This window comes from Haliotis asinina, chromosome 14 (assembly GCF_037392515.1).
Source record: "Haliotis asinina isolate JCU_RB_2024 chromosome 14, JCU_Hal_asi_v2, whole genome shotgun sequence".
NCBI classification, from domain to species: domain Eukaryota; kingdom Metazoa; phylum Mollusca; class Gastropoda; order Lepetellida; family Haliotidae; genus Haliotis; species Haliotis asinina.
In genome coordinates, this window is record NC_090293.1 from 41,957,685 (window position 1) to 41,983,573 (window position 25,889).

Genomic DNA, 25,889 nt, shown 5'->3' on the forward strand with positions numbered 1-25,889 from the left:
ATGATCTCGCCGGGGTAAATATAATACTTGCATCGTTATCACGTGACCTTCACCCAAGTCACGAAACGCCCCCTAATCGGTACGATGTGGCTTTCTGAGGATATGCGTGAAATGTGACGAATAGCGCCGTGACGTTATTACTAACACATCAGGTAGGTTATTTTGGTAAAATATATTTTTTTAGCTTTTACACTCGCCCCTTGTTGCAGGACGCGCCCGGGCAGTCTTATTTGATTGAGTAATGATATACTGAATTCTAAATTCCCTTGACCAATGACAGTGCTGCAAATATTGCAATATACGCACATTTGATTCACTATGATATGAGGATATATTCCTCTTAAATTTAAGTGATTACACAGGTAGACATAAATGTTTATATCATCAACTGTAATTGTAAGTGTTATTTTCATATTCAAAGGAGTTGAAAGGATCGGCAAGGAAATGCTTAGATAAAGTCTGATATATTGAAATTGATCCTTTAAAAGTATGTATTATCGTGTGTGAAACATTTGCATGAAGAATATATTACTGTGTTATACATTGTCCGACACTGCTCCGATTGCTGTGACAACGCATGTGTTTCAGCTTGTCTATAGCTTGTTCATTGCCTATTTGTTAATGTCCCAGGTCGAAGTTCGAGGTATTGTCTCCCTCGCATATCATGTGCTGTTACATAGCGTTACGACTATCATAATGTACCGTTAGGTAAACGCGAAATAAGCGAGGCGCTCAAATATTCTGTGGTTAAACTGTTCGCTCGTTAGCTGCAGGCCCAGGTTCGATTCTCCAAATGTAATGTGTGAAGCTCATTTCATGTGTCAAGGGAGGATAGGTTAAATGGATGTACAATTTCTTTACTGCAATATGGCCTAAGACCGTTATCAGTGAAGTGTCTTCCTCCATGATATTTCCGTTAAAGGTTAAACATTGTACCTTTAGTTTCGAAGTTGGGTACGCCGTGACCTGATACTGAAGTTGATAATTGCTGTTACACAAGGTATAGAACCAGACATGCTGACCTTACAGGCCTGACTGAGTGAGTGAGTGAGTATCCCCGCTTTTGACAACCTGCAAGACAACACGCTGTGGCGGAACACCATACATAAACGCAAGATACCCATATTGGGAATAGAACCCTGGTCTTCTTTTACCACTGCGCCATCTCTGTACGACAAACTGTTTAAGGAGTGTACACCCATCGATCAGACTAATATTAATCCGATACCACCTGTAATATGACGATATGTGATATCCTGGCACCTATCTTATCAGGGTGTGTAAATGACGTATATGGTTAGGACGTCTTGCTGTGATCACGTCTGTGTAAGCAATTTTAATAACACTGATTGTGTTTGTTATTTCAGAATACAAATTCACAAGCTGAGTCGGATTAAACATGGATCCGAATTTTTCGAGAAAGAATGGTGAGTATGAGTGGAACCCCGTTAACCCCAGTAACAGTAAAAACATACCTCAGGTGGGAGCGAGTTAACCCCAGTAACTGTGAAAACATACCTAAGGCGGGAGCGAGTTAACCCCAGTAACTGTGAAAACATACCTCAGGTGGGAGCGAGTTAACCCCAGTAACTGTGAAAACATACCTCAGGTGGGAGCGAGTTAACCCCAGTAACTGTGAAAACATACCTAAGGTGGGAGCGAGTTAACACAAGTAACAGTGAAAACATGCCAAAGGTGGGAGCGAGTTAACACAAGTAACAGTGAAAACATACCTCAGGTGGGAGCGAGTTAACCCCAGTAACTGTGAAAACATACCTCAGGTGGGAGCGAGTTAACCCCAGTAACTGTGATAACATACCTCAGGTGGGAGCGAGTTAACCCCAGTAACTGTGAAAACATACCTCAGGTGGGAGCGAGTTAACCCCAGTAACTGTGAAAACATACCTAAGGTGGGAGCGAGTTAACACAAGTAACAGTGAAAACATGCCAAAGGTGGGAGCGAGTTAACACAAGTAACAGTGAAAACATACCTCAGGTGGGAGCGAGTTAACCCCAGTAACTGTGAAAACATACCTCAGGTGGGAGCGAGTTAACCCCAGTAACTGTGATAACATACCTCAGGTGGGAGCGAGTTAACCCCAGTAACTGTGAAAACATACCTAAGGTGGGAGCGAGTTAACACAAGTAACAGTGAAAACATGCCAAAGGTGGGAGCGAGTTAACACAAGTAACAGTGAAAACATACCTCAGGTGGGAGCGAGTTAACCCCAGTAACTGTGAAAACATACCTCAGGTGGGAGCGAGTTAACCCCAGTAACTGTGAAAACATACCTCAGGTGGGAGCGAGTTAACCCCAGTAACTGTGAAAACATACCTCAGGTGGGAGCGAGTTAACCCCAGTAACTGTGAAAACACACCTAAGGTGGGAGCGAGTTAACACAAGTAACAGTGAAAACATGCCAAAGGTGGGAGCGAGTTAACACAAGTAACAGTGAAAACATACCTCAGGTGGGAGCGAGTTAACCCCAGTAACAGTGAAAACATACCTCAGGTGGGAGCGAGTTAACCCCAGTAACTGTGATAACATACCTCAGGTGGGAGCGAGTTAACCCCAGTAACTGTGAAAACATACCTAAGGTGGGAGCGAGTTAACACAAGTAACAGTGAAAACATGCCAAAGGTGGGAGCGAGTTAAGACAAGTAACAGTGAAAACATACCTCAGGTGGGAGCGAGTTAACCCCAGTAACTGTGAAAACATACCTCAGGTGGGAGCGAGTTAACACAAGTAACAGTGAAAACATACCTCAGGTGGGAGCGAGTTAACACAAGTAACAGTGAAAACATACCTCAGGTGGGAGCGAGTTAACCCCAGTAACAGTAAAAACATACCTAAGGTGGGAGCGAGTTAACCCCAGTAACTGTGAAAACATACCTAAGGTGGGAGCGAGTTAACCCCAGTAACAGTGAAAACATACCTCAGGTGGGAGCGAGTTAACCCCAGTAACTGTGAAAACATGCCAAAGGTGGGAGCGAGTTAACACAAGTAACAGTGAAAACATACCTCAGGTGGGAGCGAGTTAACCCCAGTAACTGTGAAAACATACCTAAGGTGGGAGCGAGTTAACCCCAGTAACAGTGAAAACATGCCAAAGGTGGGAGCGAGTTAACACAAGTAACAGTGAAAACATACCTCAGGTGGGAGCGAGTTAACACAAGTAACAGTAAAAACATACCCCAGGTGGGAGCGAGTTAACCCTATTAACAGTGAAAACATACCTCAGGTGGGAGCGAGTTAACACAAGTAACAGTGAAAACATGCTTAAGGTGGAGCCGGTTAACCCCACTAACAGTGAAACCATACCTAAGGTGGAACCCGTTAACCCCAGTAACAGTGAAAACATACCTCAGGTGGGAGTGAGTTAACCCCATTAACAGTGAAAACATACCTCAAGTAGGATGGAATTAACGCCAGTAACAGTGAAAGCATACCTCAAGTAGGACGGAGTTAACGCGAGTAACAGTGAAAACATACATAAAGTGGAACCCGTTAACCCTAGCAACAGTGAAAACATGCTTAAGGTTGAACGAGTTAACCCCAGTAACATTGAAAACACACCTAAGGTGGAACCCGTTAACCCCAGTAACAGTGAAAACATACTTAAGGTGGGAGCGAGTTAACCCCATTAACAGTGAAAACATACCTAAGGTGGGAGCGAGTTAACCCCATTAACAGTGAAAACATACCTCAAGTAGGAGGGAGTTAACACCAGTAACAGAGAAAACATACCTAAGGTGGAACCCGTTAACCCCAGTAACAGTGAAAACATGCTTACGGTAGAGCCAGTTAACCCTACTAACAGAGCAAACATACCTAAGGTGGAACCATACCAGAGGTGAAATCTGTTAACCCCATTAACAGTGAAAACGTGCTTAAGGTGGAACCCGTTAACCCCATTAACAGTGAAAACACACCTAAGGTGGAACCCGTTAATCCGAGTAACTTTCCCTTCGTAAAACAGCCCAGATTAGTAAACCTTGATACAAAGTCAGCGGCACTAGCCAGTTCCTTCTGTTGTTTTATCAACTGAAGATCAAGGCGAACATCTAATTTTGAAATTAGTCTTACATTCATTATAAACGATAACTAACTTGAACACTGAAACTATTAAGGATGTATAGGTATCATGGAGTCTCACTATCAATATAAAAAGAAAGCAGTAGAAGGGGTGGTCTCAAAAGCGAAACCAGGATGGGTGGTTGGGGTCGGACTAAAATATGATAATCCTTAAAATAGGGGAATTTAACAGGAAAAATAAACGGCACGTCATAGCAACTTGCAAAAGATAGCCAGTTCTGTTGATCTTCGGGTGGTCATTCCACCAATATATTTTGAGACATTTACTACGATGGCTGATTTAAGCTTTTCTATGGGTATCGTTCCGTTTTATATATCTCAACATAAGCTGTATGAAAAAAGACACGTCAGATGGTAATCAATAGATGAGACATTTTTAACACACATGAAAAATCACAAAATATCTTTGAGATGACACCCTGTTCCTGAAGGGAGCACATGCATTTCATGCCAGGTGAGTCAAAGATCCGTCGTCATACCTGGCAGAGTGGCCAACCAGACCTGACCTGGATGCACGACTCACCACCCTGACTGCTACAATATACCTTGACCTGGGTGCACGACTCATTCTGTCTGCCACAATACACCCTGATCTGGTCGCATGACTCATGCTGTATGTTGAAAACATTTAACCATAAATTACTTTGCTCATTTTGAAAATCACAATGTTTCCGTTCTCATGTTCAAACACTTTCATTTGTTCAGTAAATGGTAAATTAAAGTCCTGAGTTACTACTTGGTATTCAATAATCCAATAAACGTAATGGTCGACTGACGAGATGGAGCGATGAGGCTCCCATTATTATAACGCATGTAAGCTTTTTTCAGCTGGCGTTACTCAAAGCTCATGATGTCAATCACTGCTTTGTCTGGCTGAGTTTGACGATACCCTTTAAAATATTGGAAGACAGGAATGTTGCTAAAAAGATCCCCACCCCAGCACAATATATACTTAAAGAATAGCAACGAAACAATAAAAAAAGAACCAAAAACAACAAAACAAAACCAAACATTAAAAAACAACAAAAAACCCCAAAACAAACAAACAAAAAAAAACAGCCCCAAAAAACAACATAAAACCCCAAACCAAAACAAAAACACTACGAAAGGACGAAACATGCCATACTTTGTCAGTGCTCCTTTTCTGAAGTTCACATATATGTCACAGTTTTCATGTACCACGACAACCCGGGCGAGGGGCCGCTGTTGGTGGCAGCCGTGAAGTATATTGAGAAGAGCTGCAGCATCAACTTGAGCCACATTAAAGTCCGTGAAGTCCAGTACGCCAAACCACTTTTGGTGCTTTTCTGCCCAATAGTCAGTAAGACTGACGTCGATGTCAACGCTCTTCTCGACAGCTCTAGAGGTATTGCCCTATTATACTTCAATAATATCGACATTTAAGGTTGACGTTAAAGTTGGGTCGAACAACATTATTCCTGCTCTGCTTCCCACAAGACGTATACAGAAATGCTGAAATCACTGGTTTGGGTAATGAATCCTAACATAAACTGGAAATACTGATAGACGTTGAAAACGTTTCACATAAATGCAGTTTTAGTATTTGCTTTACAAAAAGAAAAAAAACAACAACAACAAAGGATACCCCCCCCCCCCCCCCCCCCAGAAACAACAGCAACTATCGTAGTCATGTCATTATAAAGATTTCCTAATTCACTTACATGTGTACATTCCTTTTGACAGACGGCCAAGATGTGCTTTTAGTGATGGTAAAACGAGCTGTGGAGCATTCAAAAAATAGAGACAGTTTGGATCATCTGAAGGATCCAATCTCAACCTCCACAAGAAACAGAGTCGGGGCTGCATGTACCATATTCTTTTCTGGAAGAGAGAAATTCAAAGGATATAAAAACGAAAATGGACTAGCTGTGAACGAAGTAAAGCGGGTAGTAAATCTTTGTCTAGAACGTAAACCCTGGGCAACATATTTCCCAGTTGGCCAGAATGGAGATCGAGTTGACGGAGCGTCCTCTGTAGCAGCTCACCAAAGTCCACAAAACGAACCTCGTCCCATACAGTTTGTTCAGTCAACTCAGCCGGAACAACCCAAGCCAATTCAAGTTTTTCAACCAACCCAACAGGATCAGCATGTACGGCCTACACCATATGTTCAACCTACCCAGCCGACTATTCCACAGATTGTCCTCACTCCACCAAGTCACCCTGCTCCAGCGGTAGATCCTTTTCAACCTAGTCAACCTACAAAAGTAGTTGATCCGTTTCACACCGCAGGGACTCAGCCAACCCTGGCAAATGATCCATTTCAGACACCACGAGGTCAACCCACCCATTCAGTTGATCCCTTTCAGGCAGCAGGAACTCAACCGACAGGTTCAGCAGATCCGTTTCAGGGAGCTGGAAGTCAGCCAACAGGTTCAGTAAATCCGTTTCAGGGAGCCGGAAGTCAACCGACAGGTTCAGTAGATCCGTTTCAGGGAGATGGAAGTCAACCAACAGGTTCAGTAAATCCGTTTCAGTCAGCAGGAGCAGCTGACAAGTTTGATGACTTCTTCGACCCCAGAGGGGATTCATCGCCCAAAGCTTCGGGAGACCCATTTGCAGATGCTTTCAGTGCACCAACTCCGGAAGAGCCTACCAACTTAAATTTTCCTCAACCAAAACCTGCCCTAAAGGACGTTCGTAGCCCAGGTAATCCTTTGCTATTTGAATTAGTGGTATAATTATATAAAGTACAACCTTGTTAGAATGAAATATCTCTTTGTCTGTCGTGCTAAATGGTTTCAGTAGCAAACGTTTACTTTTAGTTCGTTTTATACTCTCCTAAGCGAGGGGCCGGCCATGGAGAAGAATTTTGTTCAAGAATGATTTCGACAGCATACATGAAGCATATCCTACCCTATTATTTTACGTTCAAGCACATATGAATACCTGCCCTTTGCTCTTTCACAAAACATTTAAGACTGAACGAATATGGTTTAATGAAGACTCTGTGCAGCCAGGCCCTGATTGACCATGAACCTTTACAGATTTGTACCACTGACACAAGCAGAACGTGTCTGTAACTAATGTATCCCTGTCGTATAACAAATATTTTCATCTGATGTAATGTGATATCATTTCAGTGTTCTACTTCTTTGACGACACCAGTCCATTGGTACATGACACTGTACATTTCATAGAAGAACATGGCAAATTCCAGCTAAAGGCTTGTCGCCGCCAATCAGCTGCTGTGGTGTCGCCTTTGGTGGTGTTTAGTCCGTGCTACACGATGCCAGATGCAGACGCCAAGTCCGTCCTCGGACATAGCAGAGGTAAGGTCCATCTCCAACACCTTGTAGGGGCTGATAGAATTTGGAGCCAGAATGGTCTCTTTAAATTACTTGTCACTCGGTTATACCCTGCAAACTGTGCCTTGGAGCCCCGACGGTGATCGGGTCAATGTCCTGTCTGTTTACGACTGGGTTGCCCAGTCCAGACCGGATATTTGCTGGTCCGATATAGAATGAACAATGCCGTGACTGGGGTTTCACTCTCCGTGACAGGGGTGTTCTCTTTCATCACACAGCTGTACCTTGCAAGACACGGCAATTTTACGGATTTCACTATCTTATGATAACCACAAACGGATCTATGACATACGGATATATATATAATTTGTTTATGAGAGTAAAAACACATCAAGCACGCCAGATAGCAATTTCCAGTATATACCAGTTACCGGTTGTAAACAGTCCTTCGTGCACCGTAGTCTATTCGAGGCTTATATCTACTAACCAAGATAAGATTTGGTTTACGTGCGTCCAGTGATACAAAATACTATTTTTATTCCCAACGACCAGTGTCATGGTCTGGTGTAAATGGCTGCATAATCTCTTTGTGACTGGTTACAAAGTATACCAAACATCTATTTGTCTTTACTACAGATGGGAAGGACGTATTCTTGGTCATCGTGGAACCTGTGTACAGTCACAAACCTAAAAAGCAGGCATCTCTATCCGAGTCAGTACAGGCAAAGATAGGCTCGTATGGGGTGCTCTCGTATTCTCTCGATACCAAAACATATGATAAAACTCAATCAAACATTGAACTGGTTACCAAGCTACGTGGATTCGTTCAACAAATACAGTCTCTAGCTGAAGACGATGAAGACGACAACGACGACGACGATGATGATGAAGTAGAACCTCCTTCAAATACTCTTGTGCTTGAAGGATTTCATGAACTCGGCTTTGATGAATCGGACGCCTGATCCAGACAGACACTCCCACAACTGGATCCAGTTCTAGCGATGCACATCGTCATACAAACAATCTCTATGAGAGACACTCGTAACATTTCCAGAATTAGTTCTCTCAATGATGTCGAACTAACTCGACAATATTACATGTTGCAATAATAGATGAAAATAGTTCATCGCTTACTGAATCGAACAGTATTGATGGTATTCGGCTCAGTTCTGTTGGCGATTCAGTTCTTATCTTATTTTTGTGGACAGGGTAGATTTAGCACAAAATGTTTTATAGGAAATGCTTGAGGCAGGTGGTGATATTGAGCCCCACACAACATCGTAAATCGGACACGTCTTATCATGACATAGTCTTATCAGTGTGACGTTTCAAGTCTTTGAAGGGCATTTAGAAGTGAAATGCATAAGAATGAAGATTTTATGGATATCAACTTCTTTATATGAGAACACAACGTTTCGGAATTAATGCTTACTCCTTCATCAGGTGTGACTCCTTCATCAGTGTGACGTTGTAACAAATGTCCAGTCAACAATAAGCATTTCCACAAAAAGGAACTGGGGAACGTATTCTGATGATCAATTGTTACATGCTAAAAAGGAATATGACATATTCTTCTTACATGCACATTCACACGATCCTCCATTACTCGGTCCTGACGCTGAAGCGACTGGTTCGCTTCAGCCGCACGCTGAACTCCACCAACATGGATCTAGAAGCAATTACAGCTTCATCACCCTATCATTGTAACCGTATTACATCTTTATTAAGCAATGACAAATTTCTCTTCGCACCATAGCATCGTCATGCATGTCACTGTCACCATGTTCTGAGGAACTTTCTCCCGCCATTATGGGTAATTTGACTGGACGCTCTCTGAAAACAGTGAGTAATCAACAGTGAACATTCACTGGCAGTAGTATAGGTTGTTTGTCCACTCGACCGCTGTATTAAAGGAACATTAGCAGAGTTCACGAATAGCGCCTGACCCTCTAACAAATCTGGCAGATTCGCCAGTGGTCAGATAGAAATCACCAACCCGCCAGCCCCAGTGTCTGACTGAATATTTCACAATTTCTTTGTGTGAAGTTGTTATTTGCGGCATGTGACACTTGTTTGCTGGTCAGAAATCTTATGTTTGTTATCATATAATGTTAATAATTTCACTGTCAGTTATAAGAAAAGTTAAATCTGAAACTTACAGGACCCAATGTCCTGTTACTTTGAAACACCATCGTGAACACTGCATTAGTTTTGAACTGGTTTTGTCTAGTGTATCATGATCTTGACCACTCGATCGTAGTACTGAGGCAACTTTAGTTTTGAACACGAGTGTGCCTCTATAATATGTTTCACTGAATGTCTACAAGATTTGTTCAATGTTTTCCGTATGAAGACGTATTAAGAAAAAGTTCAGCTATGTGACGAAGGCGTCCAAATAACGTCGGGACCAGACCAACTAATGACTGATGTTGTGACAGATACCCACAATCCCACGTGTGAAGAATCTATGTCCACTGTTATTTACTCACCCTATTGTTAATGAATTGAATGAATGGATGTATACAAGTTCACTGTTGCAATGGCAATATCGAATCCAACTGCGATAAAATGTGTTAGCAAAGTCTTTATTCTTATGTATTTATTTTCAACAAAAACATATTGAGAATCCTATCAATAAACTTATACTTTTTGATTTCGGAAAATCTGCATTTGATTTTCATTGTGTAGGCATAGGCCTGGTTAGACATGTTATCCACCACACAGTAAGTGTAGTGATATCAAAATTATACTTTACATGTTATGCATCACACAGTACATGTAGTGATATCATATGCTTTGCATGTTATGCATCACATAGTAAGTGTAGTGATATATACTTTACATGTTATGCATCACACAGTACATGTAGTGATATCATATGCTTTGCATGTTATGCATCACACAGTACATGTAGTGATATCACATACTTTACATGTTATGCATCACACAGTACATGTAGTGATATCACATACTTTACATGTTATGCATCACACAGTAAGTGTTGTGATATCATATACTTTACATGTTATGCATCACTCAGTAAGTGTAGTGATATCACATAGTTTACATGTTATGCATCACACAGTAAGTGTAGTGATATCACATAGTTTACATGTTATGCATCACTCAGTAAGTAGTGATATCACATAGTTTACATGTTATGCATCACACAGTACATGTAGTGATATCACATAGTTTACATGTTATGCATCACACAGTAAGTGTAGTGATATCACATAGTTTACATGTTATGCATCACACAGTACATGTAGTGATATCACAGTTTACATGTTATGCATCACACAGTAAGTGTAGTGATATCATATAATTTGCATGTTATGCATCACACAGTAAATGTAGTGATATCTCATCGTTCCCCCTCTTTAACCTGTCACCAGATCTTGAAGAGACATTCATGTTCTATTCAAACTGGTTCAGCTATTCATTCAAACTATTCATTTACAATAACATTTTCATTTCACGAGCATTCACATCATCTTTAAATACAATCTGTTCATTACTTGCATGACTCTCTATAGACAATATATACTTGTTACATGCACTTTGACTAAACCATACACAGGGACTCCTTCCATGAAGCATTCCTTTCTAAGGTTAACCTTATAACTCCCGTTCTTATAACTCCAGTAAGGTTATCATGCCATCATCTTAGTGCTTGTGAAAGAAGGCCCTGTTATTGATATCTGTCAGTTCATTATATGCATGCTCACTGTCAACTTACTTTACTTACTTTATAGCAGAGATACAGACATTATTCTCTTGGCTGTATAATGGGACTTTCCATATAGACACATTCTTCAAGTTTATATATGTAAAGGTCAGTTGCTATGATTTTCCATAGGTCAGAATGAATGATTTAAGTAACATGCTGAGGTAGGAAAAATCATACATTTGACATCTTACAGTCCCTCACCATTCTTTCCTTTCGATAAGTTTATCCTGACTGCATCTGTCTAACCTCTTGAACAGGAAAACAAAAAGAGGTTCAGAAAAAAAACCATAATTTGTCAAGCCATATCTCACTGAAAGCAGTCATATCTTTGATTTCAGTCACAACAAACAGCTTGCAACCAACATACATGCTATTGGGCAAAAGCTGATTTGCCAATACATTGGATACAGCTCTTTCAAATTCAGTGTGTCTGTCAGCATACTGCTTGCTATGGCTAAGTGTTCACTGACCAGTGTCAGGGAGGAGAAGCTATGTTGCATAAAATTCCTCTTCTCTCCTGGAACCAAAGTCATCTGCATTGAACTAGCAATGATATGTCATTGATGAAAACAATGAGTTCAGATTGTCAGACATATGTATGACATATCAGCTCACACCGGTATATTGATCCAATACGTTTCTGTAAGTTGCCCTTATAAACATCAATAAATAGGCAAATGATGCACTGTCATAAGCATCATGCATCTACACATGAAATACACGATCAACACATTACTTTGCCGGAGTCCTAGTGAGGTAAACTCCTGTCATGATGACGTATGGTTAATGTGCTGCAAAATACTCATGATTTGCTCAATGATTATATCACAGTGTGGACGATGTACAATGTGGCCTCCCCTTTCAAAAAACAGGACACGTACCAGCCAGTCATCAATGAAACCTACAAACAGAAGGTTTAGAATTGGACACAAAAACATATAATTGACAATCTGTTTGGATCCAAACTTTGTACGTTTCATCATTATCCACAGTTTTAGAAATCAGTATAAATACACTGAATTTTGGTAGTTTACAACATGATTAACCTCAGTACAATTGTGGATATCAATCATAGGACGATGCATAATTGTTTCGGAACTTGTTGTCATGAGAGCTTAAGGCCATGTGGCTTAACTGAGTCTTAAAACATTTACCAGTTTGGTGCAAAATACACATAGAGGTATCATGCTCACAAACCAAGAAGCAAAATCAGGGAAAACATAAGATCAACACTGCTACCGAAATCATATAGTGTCCTTAAGGGAAACAGCTATGCACACCAATTGCAACTTACAGAATCTCAAGATATACCACCAGTACCAATGATCAACTCTACTGGTAAACATGAGTAGTGAGTGAGTGAGTTTAGTTTTACGTCGCACTTAGCAATATTCCAGCTATATGGCGACGGTCTGTAAATAATCGAATCTGGACCAGACAATCCAGTGATCAACAACATGAGCATCGATCTGCGCAATGGGGAACCGATGACATGTGTCAACCAAGTCAGCTAGTCTGACCACCCGATCCCGTTAGTCGCCTCTTACGACAAGCATAGTCACCTTTTATGGCAAACATGGGTTGCTGAAGGACTATTCTATCCCGGGACCTTCACGGGTCTAAACATGAGTAAGTTCATAGAACGCATTTATGAGAAGAAGGCAGTGCACAGCAATGACCAAACCCATTTGGTTTGTGAAAGGTAGAGCAGTTGTAGGCTAGTGCAAGTGCAGTGCATGATGATAAAATTGATTACATGCGTAGCTGCACATGCCTTGCTCATAAGAGCCTCATGTGGTTGGTGTAGCAAGTCGGTAGTTCACTACACCTGATTGTGGACAACCTGGGGCCCCTTTGCTTACAATTGGAAGCGCCAGTGGGCGGCACTCATACATGCTAATACGGTCAACCATCAGGTCGGTGCTCAACTTATCCTTGTTTGCCAGTATAAATAGTAAATACACTTTCTGTATGATGAAAATGAATAAGACGTCTACCTTGGAAAGGATCCTTGGATGGTACACTGTTGTCATCATAATGTACTATGTTCTGCTGAGGGATGAGGAGATGCTTGGTGATGACCTCAAGTGGAATCTCCAACTCTACAATCTTGTCTTTGATTGTGTGGGCAATAAACAATGGTATCTTCTTCCTCCTTATCTCTTCGACATGGTTGGGTATCTACAATGTTATTCTTTGTCGTAAGTGTTATGTGTACAGTATGATTCAGTCAGGTAATAGTGAGTGAATTTGGATTTAGCAATATTCCAGGCATTTCACAGAGGGGCACCAGAAATGGGCCTCACACATTGTACTCATGAGGGGAATTGAAATCAGGCCTTTGGAGTGATGAGACCCCTGTCCGGTAATACTTAAAATGCCCACCTACTACATTTTACAAATTCACTAAAAAACAAAACTAAGCTATTTTGATGAATTTTCAAAGAGCTAAAATTGTAACAACAGCTACGATTTTAAGTCAAATAAGTCAAGACATACGTTAGTCTCAATTTGTTTTTAGTTGTAAAATTTTCAGTTACTGGGAGATGAAATTTAACTTAAAATTGTTATCACAATATACTGGATGGACACATTTCACAGCCAGTTTGTGAAAAACATTAAAGGGTCACAAGGATGACTACATTTCACAGTTAATTCCATGATGAAACTGTATTTCATCTTTGTTGTTCAGAGTGTGAATATGTCCTTACAACATCAAATCGCATATAGCTAGTGCAGCAGAGATTGCAAATGAGTAAAAATGTTCTTGGACATCATACAGGTACCAACAGAAAAACAATAACAAAAAAACAATAACGAAAGGAATAGCTCTATATCAGTGCGTAAGGAAGAAACCCTGAGTGACATGCTATTAGCTCTTGCTGTAATGGTTGAAACATCCCCTGTTAGAATATACTTATCTTCATCTCATCTCTATCAGACTTTACTCCTCCCACAATTTATTCCTCCCAGTCTCATCTCTACCAGACTTTACTCCTCCCAGTCTCATCTCTACCAGACTATACTCCTCCCAGTCTCATCTCTACCAGACTTTACCCCTCCAAGTCTCATCTCTACCAGAATTTACTCCTCTCAGTCTCAGCCCTAACAAACTTTTCTCCTCCCACAATTTACTCCTCCCAGTCTCATCTCTACCAGACTTTACCCCACCCAGTCTCATCTCTACCAGAATTTACTCCTCTCAGTCTCAGCCCTAACAAACTTTACTCTTCCCACAATTTACTCCTCCCAGTCTCATCTCTACCAGACTTTACTCCTCCCAGTCTCATCTCTACCAGACTTTACCCCTCCCAGTCTCATCTCTACCAAAATTTACTCCTCTCAGTCTCATCTCTACCAGACTTTACTCCTCCCACAATTTACTCCTCCCAGTCTCATCTCTACCAGACTTTACTCCTCCCAGTCTCATCTCTACCAGACTTTACCCCTCCCAGTCTCATCTCTACCACTTTACTCCTCCCAGTCTCAGCTCTACCAAAATATAGATTGAATTGGCATATTTGATGATTTGTTTCGGTAAGTGCATACTGAAAGGTATCAGAATCTGCTAAGTTGTGTTTAACGGTGCATGTGACCTTTAATGGAAATTAAAATATGACAATGAAGACAAGTTGAGGAGAGTAGAGTAAGAGATATGCATTTGACACAAAAGTAAGACATCAGTTCAGCTTGTATTAAATCAGTCTACTCACATTGTGAAACTCTGGCCCTGCCAACAAGTGCTGGGAAGCAGCTACATCTGTTCCTGCTTGAGCTCCGGCAAAACCTGAAATATTAAATACTCCCTGTTAGGAAAATTCTCTTCTGAATCCACAATTTTTCTACCAAAAGAACAATATTAAAGTAATCCTGCTGCTGCCATCAGGATGACATGCATTGCTCCATTTTTGACCCTCCAAATTCTAGAATGCAATTACCATCAGCTATGTGATTATTGGTTAATCAGGAACAACTAGATGAGTAACTCTTAGAGTAAAGCAATACAATCTATACAACATGTATGTGGTAGATACATTGTACTATATCATACTTATACGATATTAAACAAGCTTCCCCTTTCATATCAAGTTTATGTCCCGAGTGAAATAATTTTGGTTTGTCACGAGTTTTAGCGAGTGAAATAATTTTGGTTTGTCACGAGTTTTAGCGAGTGACAAACCAAAATTATTTCACTCGGGACATAAACTTGATATGAAAGGGGAACGAGTTTTGTATCCTATTTATTACTCACATTCTAAAAAGTGAAAATTTCGTTAAAATAAAGCAATGTATTTCCTATATGGCGCCTAATCACAAGAAAATAAACAAATTAAGACAGAATCAAGTCGTAATCAAAATTTAATTCTTTTCAGTTGAGGATTTGTTTTCAAAAGGAATAATGTAATTCATCAAAACACTTGCGAAGTGTAAATATTTTGAACTTGACTACGTGACCTAAATCTTGCCTGAATGTCAGTCGGCCATCACTGTCGGGCTAGTCGTCATGTTCAGAAGTGTTCACAAAGAAGAAGATTATAGGGAGCATTTAATTAGAAGTAGCAAACTCAACAGCAAAGATGAATGTGAATAACAGGGAACTGTATGTCTCAAATAGTTGACCTTATTTTTCTTCATCGGAGGACGAGTTACTGTAAATAATTCGTCAATGCTTTGCGCAGGATACCAGGGACGCCTTCTCATCTTGACTTGGAATTCCCACTTGTCGAGATTCGATGTTTATGTTGAAGACTCCACTGAAAATTGGGTCTGAAAACACAGCCTACAACCTCGAACGAAGACGATTTCAAGTCTATTGTGTTCAGATTCTGGGAAGTTCTTTTGACCCCTACATAAGAAACCACAGGAAGCATGGCAGTGACAACATGTTTGTGCGGGAGGACGTGAATGGATGTGGCTGACAGTGGCAGTGATAGAGATACAAGAGCGCCGCTCGTCTTTTGATGTTTTGTTACTGTGCAGTCCTGACAATGTACACACAGAGGGTATTCAATCCCTTGATAACATTCACAACTCTTCCAACCAATTGTCCGTCAATATTGACGAAATCAATAACTTTTACGGGCAACGCCATATTTGTTTACACTCATGATAGACCTACTAGACGTATTTGTTTACTTATTTTTATAGATTGTTTTATTTTCGTTTTTATTACAGAATCTTGTGTCATTAAAGAATTGAAAATAATGCTAGTGACCACAATAAATGAAATAATTTTTATCTAGTTCCATAGAAGTGTTTTCATTTTACATGTTCTCGTGTGGAAACTTTTGAATGAAAATCATGAATGGAATGAGTGATGACAGTAATGTCAAAGTTCACATATTAGCCAGTCAAATCACTCGAAGGTGTAATGACATATGTGTCATAACACTTTGTTATGAAACACCTTTACGAAGTACCACGTGGGTAATAAAAAGATGTACACAGCAAATTTAAACATTTAAAAAATTACTTTTGCCAACGCAGGACCATTATTTCATTTTTAAGTGTTAACTACTGTTGCTCTTTCTATCAATAGGTCAGGTATTTTGAACCAGACTGGACCCTAAGATTCAAAAGTTTTGTCTCCTATTAGTATAATTCTAGTTTAATTAACGCTTACACGCAGCCAAAAAAGTAAACAAACTTAAAGCACCATTAGAATTTATTCCTGTAATATCTGTTGCTGATCATTAAAAAACAAATAAACAAAATTATAAGCATACAAAAGTGAATCAAAAGTGCAGTATTTTGTACTTGTGTTTACTTCCCTTGAAAGGAAGGATCTGGGATACCAAACCCAATCAGAATTGGTGGGCATGCTATTAAGTGTAACAAAGACTTTGCCAATATGCTTGGTCGGCTCTTGTATATGGCATATATGTCTGATAGGTGTTAAGTTCAAATTTCATGTGGTCAATGATTGTTTAAGTTGAATTTGCATTTTTGATAATTTGTTACTTTTGTAAAACCATGCCGAAAGGTATACGAATCTGAAAAGTAGTGTTTTTCGTTGCATGTAAGCCTTAAAGGGAATTAGGTAGGATTTGCATGTCATCGTGTGGCCTGATTCAATGAATGCTGACGGGATCATTCAAACTTTCCTTTTTTCAGATTTGCACCTCACACCACATTCACCCTTGCACAAGCAAGATGTTTTGTAAAGATTTGGAAGTCAGTTTCTTAAACATGGCTGATGTTGTCTCGCTTATCTGGCTTGACAGGGCTGTAACAGGGGTGTAACATCTGCACCACACACAGGGGGTGCTGAAAGACTAAATGTTCTTATCTTGTAACAGGAGTCTTGGACTTCAGTGCACTAACCCGGCATTATATGTAATCAGCAGTAAGATTGGTGGTTAAACCATCATGCCAAAGATCTATATTCAATTCCCCACATTGGTACAACGTGAGAAGCTCTTCTTCTGGTGTCCATTGCTATGACATTGCTGGAATATTTCTATAAGCAGTGTAAATTGTACTAACTCTCTCATATCATTCACTGAGTATGATACTAGCAAACCATGTTGTACATGATCAGGCAGGTCTTAACAATAAACTTACCTAGGCTTCTGTATAGTCTACTTATCAGAGACAGTGTTACAGGTTGAAGAGTTTGAACACGAAGCAGAGTCGACATGGCCTTCACCGTAAAGTGGGGACGGATTATTCTGTGGCAGGAATAACACAGAGTGTATCAATAAACATGCACAAACTCATATACTTGATTCTGGATGAGCAAGCATAAACATAGCTTTCAGAAAAAGAGTGTGTAGTTAAACTATAACCATAGTCTCATGACTACAACACTGATGGTAACAAGTGACCTAACTATGGTTTGGGAAAATTAAAAAGCTTATTGCTGCTAACAAATGTGATCTTACAGTAATGGCCGTGCATCTTTTTTTGTGGCTTATCCCCCTACCGCCCACTTTTCTACTGCCAAAAAAGTAATAGTTATTTTGGAATTGTGTGAAGCAGGACTATGTGAGCAGTTGGACTGTGTGAGCAGTTGGACTGACTGAGGAGCTGGAATGTGTAAGTAGTTGGATTGATCGAGGAGTTGGACTGTTTGAGGAGTTGGACTGACTGAAGAGTTGGACTGGGAGAGGAGTTGGATTGTGTGAGCTGTTGGACTGATTGAGCAGTTGGACTGTGTGAGCTGTTGGACTGACTGAGGAGCTGGACTGTGTAAGTAGTTGGAGTGATCGAGGAGTTGGACTGTTTGAGGAGTTGGACTGTGTGAGTACTTAAACTGTGAGTAGTTAAACTGTGAAAGCATTTGCACTGTGTGACCTTGAGGAGTTGACTGTGTGAGTAGTTGGACTGTGTGAGGAGTTGAACTGTTTGAGTAGATGGACTGTGTGAGTAGATGGACTGTGTGAGGAGTTGAACTGTTTGAGTAGATGGACTGTGTGAGTAGATGGACTGTGTGAGGAGTTGGACTGTGTGAGGAGTTGAACTGTTTGAGTAGATGGACTGTGTGAGTAGATGGACTGTGTGAGTAGATGGACTGTGTGAGTAGATGGACTGTGTGTGAGTAGATGGACTGTGTGAGTAGAGTAGATGGACTGTGTGAGTAGATGGACTGTGTGAGTAGATGGAATGTGAGTAGTTGGACTGTGTGAGGAGTTGAACTGTTTGAGTAGATGGACTGTTTGAGTAGACGGACTGTATGAGTAAATGGACTGTGTGAGGAGTTGGACTGTGTGAGTAGATGGAATGTGAGTAGTTGGACTGTGTGAGGAGTTGAACTGTTTGAGTAGATGGACTGTGTGAGTAGATGGACTGTGTCAGCAGTTAGACTGATTGAGGAGTTGGACTGTGTAAGTAGTTGGACTGATCGAGGAGTTGGGTTGTGTGCGTAGATGGACTGATTGAGTAGTTGGACTGATCGAGGAGTTCCACTGTGTGAGTAGATGGACTGTGGGAGGAGTTGGACTTTGGGAGCAGTTGGACTGATTGAGGAGTTGGACTGTGTAAGTAGCTGGACTGATCGAGGAGTTGGACTGTGTGAGTTGATGGACTGTGTGAGTAGTTGGACTGTTTGAGGAGTTGGACTGTGTAAGTAGTTGGGCTGATCGAGGAGTTGGACTGTGTGAGAAGTTGGACTGTGTGAGTAGTTGGACTAGTTGGGCTGGGAGAGGAGTTGGACTGTGTGAGTAGTTGGACTGATTGAGGAGTTGGACTGATTGAGTAGATGGACTGTGTAAGCAGTTGGACTAGGGCAGGAGTTGGATTGGGAGAGGAGTCGGACTGTACCAGCAGTTGGACTGATTGAGGAGTTGGACTGGGCGTAGCTGGACTGATTGACTGATTGTGAGTAGATGGACTGTGTAAGCAGTTGGACCGGGGGAGGAGTTGGATTGGGAGAGGAGTCAGACTGTTTCAGCAGTTGGCTAATTGAAGACTTGCACCGGGTAAGGAGTTGGACTGTGTGAGGAGTTGGAATGTGTGATCAGTTGGATTTGGATTGGGTTGAGAAGTTGGTGTGGAGTTTATCCGTGTGAAGCATTGGATTGGGTAAGGATTTAGTCAAGGTGAAAAGCTGGACTGTGTAGAGGAGATGGACTATGGGAGGATTAGGACTGTATGAGAAGTAGGACTGAAGGGACTTGGCCTGTCTGGAGGAGATGAACTGTGTGAAGAGTTGGAGTGGGTGAGGAGTTGGACAGATGACTCACACAGGGTGAGGAGTTTAACTGAGGTAACAGACCTATGAGGGTTTACTCCAACAGGACTTAGGAAGCCAGCAGATCTGAAAATGTCCCACTCAGCCAGAAGCTTGTAGCACAGCCAGGATCCAGCACTGTGGGTCAACAGCATGTCCACTCTGAAACAACCAAACAGGTTCCGCACACTGATCACGTGTCCACCCTGAAACAACCACACAAGTTCCTCACACTGATCACATGTCCACTCTGAAACAACCAGACAAGTTCCTCGCACTGATCACATGTCCACTCTGAAACAACCAAACAAGTTCCTCACACTGATCACATGTTCAAATATATCTGGCAAAGGATGTTTCCGAGTCTGAAAAAATTGCTTTTTTCATGGTACCTCATAACAATTTGATCGACTGATTGGTACTTTGATTAAACCTGGACCTATTGAAAGGTGTTCATGCCTGGAATGAAAGTGAAAGGAGAATTGAGGGGAGCAAAAGGTGTCTTTTGTCTCTTGATGTCAGTGGGAAAAGTGTGAATTAGAATAACACTAGACACTTCCCAGCTTAGCTCTGATTTTGGAAAATGAACAATCTGATTGTCACTAACCCAGTGATCTGCCTGGTTGATGGAACTGTACCATCATCTGAAAGAGCAGATTTGGGTATTGGACGCAGAAATTGAAAAGTCAAAGATGAATTGTCCTGCCAATCACTTCCAATCTGAGTGTAAATCCTCTCACCATCAGTATGACCCCCGAGAAGGTCTGATCCTGTAGATCACTCCTGTATTGACTATTGATAGTCTAGATTGTTTGCACCATCCCTGAAGTGATTGGTTGATCATGTCAGTCAATCCTGATCTGACTCCTGACTCTGCTATCAATCACTTCCTAGTTGATGGCAAATCCAGTCAGTATGTTTTATCATCCCCAAAGTGAATGTGAGATCATCAAATGCTCCAAATCTTCTTGACCACTACCAAGTAAAACTCTCAAATGTTCAAATGATCACAACCTCTGTGTCACTGGCAAATGCTTTTACCACAGCGTGCTTTACATATAAGTATGTAGATGCTCCTATTGAATGCTCCAAATTTCCCAGAATGGTCCTGTCCTTAGAAAGGAATGATCCACCTGATCACCTGTACAACCTAAAATGTAATTCATCTCCTTGGTCAACTGCAGATTCTGTTGAAGATGAATTTTTAGATTTTATTGACCCTTCCCCAGTAAACTCTCAGATGTTTTCAGGATCTTGAACTTGATTGTCTGATTGCTCCCTAATCAGTCCATGGCAGGAGGAACTATCACCCTTCAGGGAATTTATCTGCACTACACTTAGTCTGCAGCAAATCATGGAGATATCAGTCAGTATTTCTCTTTACTATTATTATTATATGGGGTCAGTTATAACTAATGTAGGAGCTTTGCACAGGCAAACTGCATTTCACTGAATACCATTAATGAAGCCATATGGCATACTTTTACATTACTACATTGAAAGTTACATTACAACAGTACTGCAGACAACAAAAACGAAAAATATCTTACTTTTGTACAAAGAAATATTGTATTTCAGAACTACAACTTATCATGTAATATCAGATGAAATCCTGCCTTTAAAAGATGGAAAATTTATTTGCTGCAGTTAAAGGCAGGGTAACGTGACAGTCATATGCTCATAGTTTATGCATTCAGGTGTCAAGGTTGTTTTCATAAAGATTATTGCTAATACACTAATCTTTCCAAAAGACAGCAAAAAAAATGTTTTATTGTTTTAGGTAAATCCTAGCTTTGTTTGCTTTAATTTACCAAGAAAGAAACTGGTTGATCTAAACTTAAATAGTGTAAAAGACTGTGATTGCAGTCTTTTTCTTTTAGGCTTTCTTTGACTAACAGTTGTTTACTATGTCTGATATGGTTGATACATGCTAGTCACAACTTGTATTAAATTATTAACTGTGCAACAGCATTTATCAGCTGAGGTGAGAGGAAAGTCATACATTTTAGATATCCACGACATCTGTGAAATCAATGAACAGGGGTTAGGTGCAGACAAACCATGAAATATAATCAGGGCGGTTAAGGGATTTCAACATCTTGTGATGGTTTTCAGCATGTCTGAAGGAAACCCTGTGTTTCTGGTACTGTGACACTGGGGTCAGCTGGGCCCATTCTTATTAGAAACTATGGCTGCACAATCTTATTGCCATATTGGTATATCACAATACACTTTTAAATGATACATATTGCAATATTTTTTCTGAAGAAACATTGGGTAAAAAACATGTTTGAAGTTTTTGTGATTATGTTTATGGTTTACAAATGAAAATAGAATCGATGACTCTGCAACCTAATTCTGAGATTGTTGTTATCAGAACCATAAAATATATGTCTAGGACTCATAATGTAGAAACTAGGATTGACAGGCACAATTAGTGTCATTCACTGTCAAACAGTTCTCAATATATCCCAACACATATCACAATACTGGTACCCGACTTGAAACATGTTGCAATACAGTTTATTTGCCAATTCACAGTCCTACTAGAAACTAGTAAATATATTCAAGAATAATAAGAAGGGAGTTACCTGTGAATACCCACAGTGTCTAATATTATTTTGAGGATGAGGGCTCTGCCTTGAGTTGTGAAGTCAAGGTGATTCAGCTGCCATGGTTCAAGTGAACTTCCTTGAAATCCTGCAACAACATATTCATTCGCTTTATGCTCCTTGAAAACCTACCAGTTATACCAACAAATCACAGTATCCATTATTCAGTTTGTTGGAGACAAACAAACTCATAACGGCAGCCTGGTGGGATGATATGGATTTTGCCTGCATTGTAAACTTTCTTTAATGTGTCTGTTGAGTGCATCTACCTTATCTTTGGGGCTGTAGGGCACCCTGTGGTAAAAGTGTTTGCCAGTCAAAAAGCAGGCCTGACTTCAATCTCAGTTGTATAGTGTGTGAAACACATTTTGAGTATGCCCCACTATCATTTTGCTGGAAAAGTGATCTAAAACCATACTGACATCATTAATAAGTTCATTTTCGTTATGAAACTGATAACATGGGCTAATTTAGCTGATAATCTTTGATGAAAGTGATATAAAAAAACAATTACAAGAAAACAAGTCTGCATATAAACAATGTACATGTGACGAGTCATATCATTGTTATCAAACAAAGAAAAAGTTATACAATGTGGGACATTTTCACAGACTACTCTGAACAAGGGATAAGAGCAAGATGTTTAACCTCATTTTGCAGGGTGTGGAATCATCCTAAAGATGACATTTTTACCTTGTCAGCTTGCTGATGGGGTTACCCCCTATGGTTATGTGGGCAAGGCATCCAACTTTGGATCAGGTCTGTGATTCAAATACCAGTGTAAGGGCTGGTAACTACACTGTAATTCAGACAACTTATCTCACAACTTGATTTTCAATAACCACTGTCACTGTTTCGATTCGATATTTGGATAACTATCTGAATTACTTCCACTCAGCCAGAACGTAATTTTGACTCCAACTTGAGCAGTTTCAAGCAATGGATTAAGGTCAAACCTGATTGGTTGACGTTGGGATAATTATCCAATGAGAACTGTTGTATGTAGACATTGCCAAGTTGATGATGGATTTCATGCTAAAGAAGCTGAGTTTGAAACTTAAATGAAATCGGATGTTTTTACTTGTATGAAGAATCTAATTGAAAATGATTGAATTGAGAGTCCAATATCAAAAATCAAATCAAACTGAGATCTGGGTAAATTGTTGCAGGCCTAGTAATTTCGTAAAAGCATCTCCATGTTCTTTAAACATATAATATGTGTCAGTATTGTAGTACATGTACCTGGAAATGTTGGTGCAACAACACGGATTCCTCTCTTGTGTAGCTTAGAAATGAGTGGCTCAAAGTCCTCCCCTTGTCCAAGCAGTCCATGGATCCCTAAAACAATAGGCTTGTCTGTCGCTCCATGGTGAGTGTCAATGACACTAACTGTACATTCAATGTCTGTGGCACCATCAAGCACACTCTTCTGCTGAAACTGATACTTATGGTACCAACTTGAGGGCAGCGATGAGGTGCACATTGCTCTGGTCCCGACACCTGATATTGAGACATCCTTAAGTTTTAAGGAATGTGGATACAAGGGAATCTTGACTGCTTCATGGTGACTTCTCAAGATTATTTGAATACAAGACATTTTGTGCCTTGCTGTTGATCTTAACAAATGTTTTGCCATGTCTTGAATAGCAGCTACAGAAAATTATACCTGACTTATGTAGATAAAGACTTCAGGACAACAAGCGTTATCTTCCTTTTGTTCTTTAGTCCTGAAAAGGAAAAACAAACACATGATACTTGCAAATACGTATCGTATTCAACTCAGGGTTGCCGCCCTACTCACTATCTCCAAAGGGAATACTACAGCAAACCTACCCTAACACCTGGATCTATTACTACGGCTCCTGTGATGGCAGCACAGGAATGCAGTTTATACCTTTCCATGATTAGTCATTCTCAGAAGCCATTCAGATATGGACTTACCAAGACAAAATAAATCTGCCAATGCTGCTAGAAGTGCATTGTGAAGCATTTAAGTGTCTGTTGTGGAGTCTTAATGATACTGTATGGAATAAATATTTGCAAACAACCAATCACTTGCAAGCGATGTAGAGCGATTCACCTGACAACAGAGTGCTAACTTTCAGCCGCTTGCAATTGCAGCAATCGCTGGACGAGGTTGCTTCGTTCCCAAATCAAAATGGCAGCTTAGGAAAATTTGAATTTGAAGGCTGAACAAACTTGTTCAGCTGCCAAACTGGCAAAAAGCAGCTTACATCCTCAGTTTGTTCCACTGGTTCAATGTAGTCATCAACAATAATAAATTCATCACTCTTCATTGAGACTCTCCTAACAGGTTCTTTATTAGCGCCAGACGAGCAAACGGTAATTGCTCTGCCATTTTTGGAAGAGCGACAAATGCTTCGAGCTGTTGCAAGTCCGGAATAAGTGATTCATTTGCTTACTCTAAGCGATTTTCGGTTTGCAATGCACCCACTAACAAATGAATTTTTGGTGGTTTTAAGTTATAACATAGCAGTATGTTTATTCCTAAACATGCATGCAAATCTTCTAAATGTGTAAGGTAGCCAAGAGGTTAAAGCATTCACTTATTACACCACAGGTTTGGGTTTGATTCACAGTGTCTGAAAACAATCTGTGGGGGCCAGGAACATGATATTACTGGGAACAGATGCTGATCAGCAAGTATCAGGGTCAACACACTATCAGTATCTGTGATTATGATAAATTTCATCATTAAGGTTGTATGACCTAGTTAGTTGGCACCTTTACTTAAAATTCTAAGCAATAAGAAATATTGGAGCACCTTTGGAGTTCATCACCACAATTTCTCATGAGGACGTTCTCAGCCATAGGTCACATGTAAAATCACTATATAGCTTTAATAATAATGTATCGAGGATAAATGAGTCTATTTTACGGTGAAATCAATCCGGTTTCGCTTACCACGTTTGACAGAAACAGATTCAACAACAAAATAGTTTGCGGATCAGCAGAAAGAAGGAATGCCCCCCAAATAGTACGAGTAGGGTAACAATATCCATGAGTACGGATAGCTTTATATCCCACCAGATATCTTGTGCATTCTTAGCAATCTCAATCAGGCTGTCATGTACTAGACAACTCGGCAGATGTTGTTTATTGTGTGTTGTCTGCAGTCGATAACATAGCAGTGTAAGGTAACTGGTGAGATTGGTGAGACTAGTCGATAACATACATTACATCCCTCTTTGTTTGGAGCTGATAAAGCGTGTAGACAACATAACTTAACAGCATAACTTGCATGCAAATGTCTAAAACATCATTAAACTCTGACTGGAATACTCAAAATAAATTTAGGCATTTAGAGTCTTTCCTGAGACGTTATATTACCAACGTAATAAATTAAGAGTCACTTTCCTTTGGCACTTATGGAGTACACAAATTCAAAAATCAGTTTCTCAACTGTAAATGTCACTTCAACAAGAAGTTACAACAATGAGTCAGTCAATCAAAGAATTCACAAGTCCAAACGATTTGGCAGTTTGC

The 25,889-nt window shown here is 40.3% G+C and overlaps 2 protein-coding genes across 3 annotated transcripts in view; one reads left to right on the forward strand and one right to left on the reverse strand.

Annotated features, from left to right (window-relative positions):
- Nucleotides 1–10,029, forward strand: LOC137261776 (uncharacterized). The gene is made up of 6 exons (XM_067799557.1): nt 1–152; nt 1,368–1,427; nt 5,266–5,463; nt 5,802–6,767; nt 7,202–7,390; nt 8,003–10,029. Exons 2-6 carry the CDS (start codon nt 1,400–1,402, stop codon nt 8,326–8,328), a joined length of 1,707 nt encoding a protein of 568 aa, XP_067655658.1. The 5' UTR covers nt 1–152; nt 1,368–1,399; the 3' UTR covers nt 8,329–10,029.
- Nucleotides 9,935–25,889, reverse strand: part of LOC137261777 (uncharacterized) — a 21,241-nt gene continuing 5,286 nt past the window's right edge. The window contains exons 2-8 of one of the 2 annotated variants that reach the window (XM_067799558.1): nt 23,625–24,109; nt 22,362–22,470; nt 19,816–19,932; nt 17,664–17,770; nt 14,813–14,886; nt 13,097–13,280; nt 9,935–12,000 (exon numbers count right to left, since the gene is read on the reverse strand). In XM_067799558.1, the coding sequence (XP_067655659.1) occupies nt 11,867–12,000; nt 13,097–13,280; nt 14,813–14,886; nt 17,664–17,770; nt 19,816–19,932; nt 22,362–22,470; nt 23,625–24,018 (1,119 nt within the window). In that variant the 5' untranslated portion in view covers nt 24,019–24,109 and the 3' untranslated portion in view covers nt 9,935–11,866. The remainder of the gene's footprint in view (nt 12,001–13,096; nt 13,281–14,812; nt 14,887–17,663; nt 17,771–19,815; nt 19,933–22,361; nt 22,471–23,624; nt 24,110–25,889) is intronic. The other variant, XM_067799559.1, reaches the window with a different exon arrangement.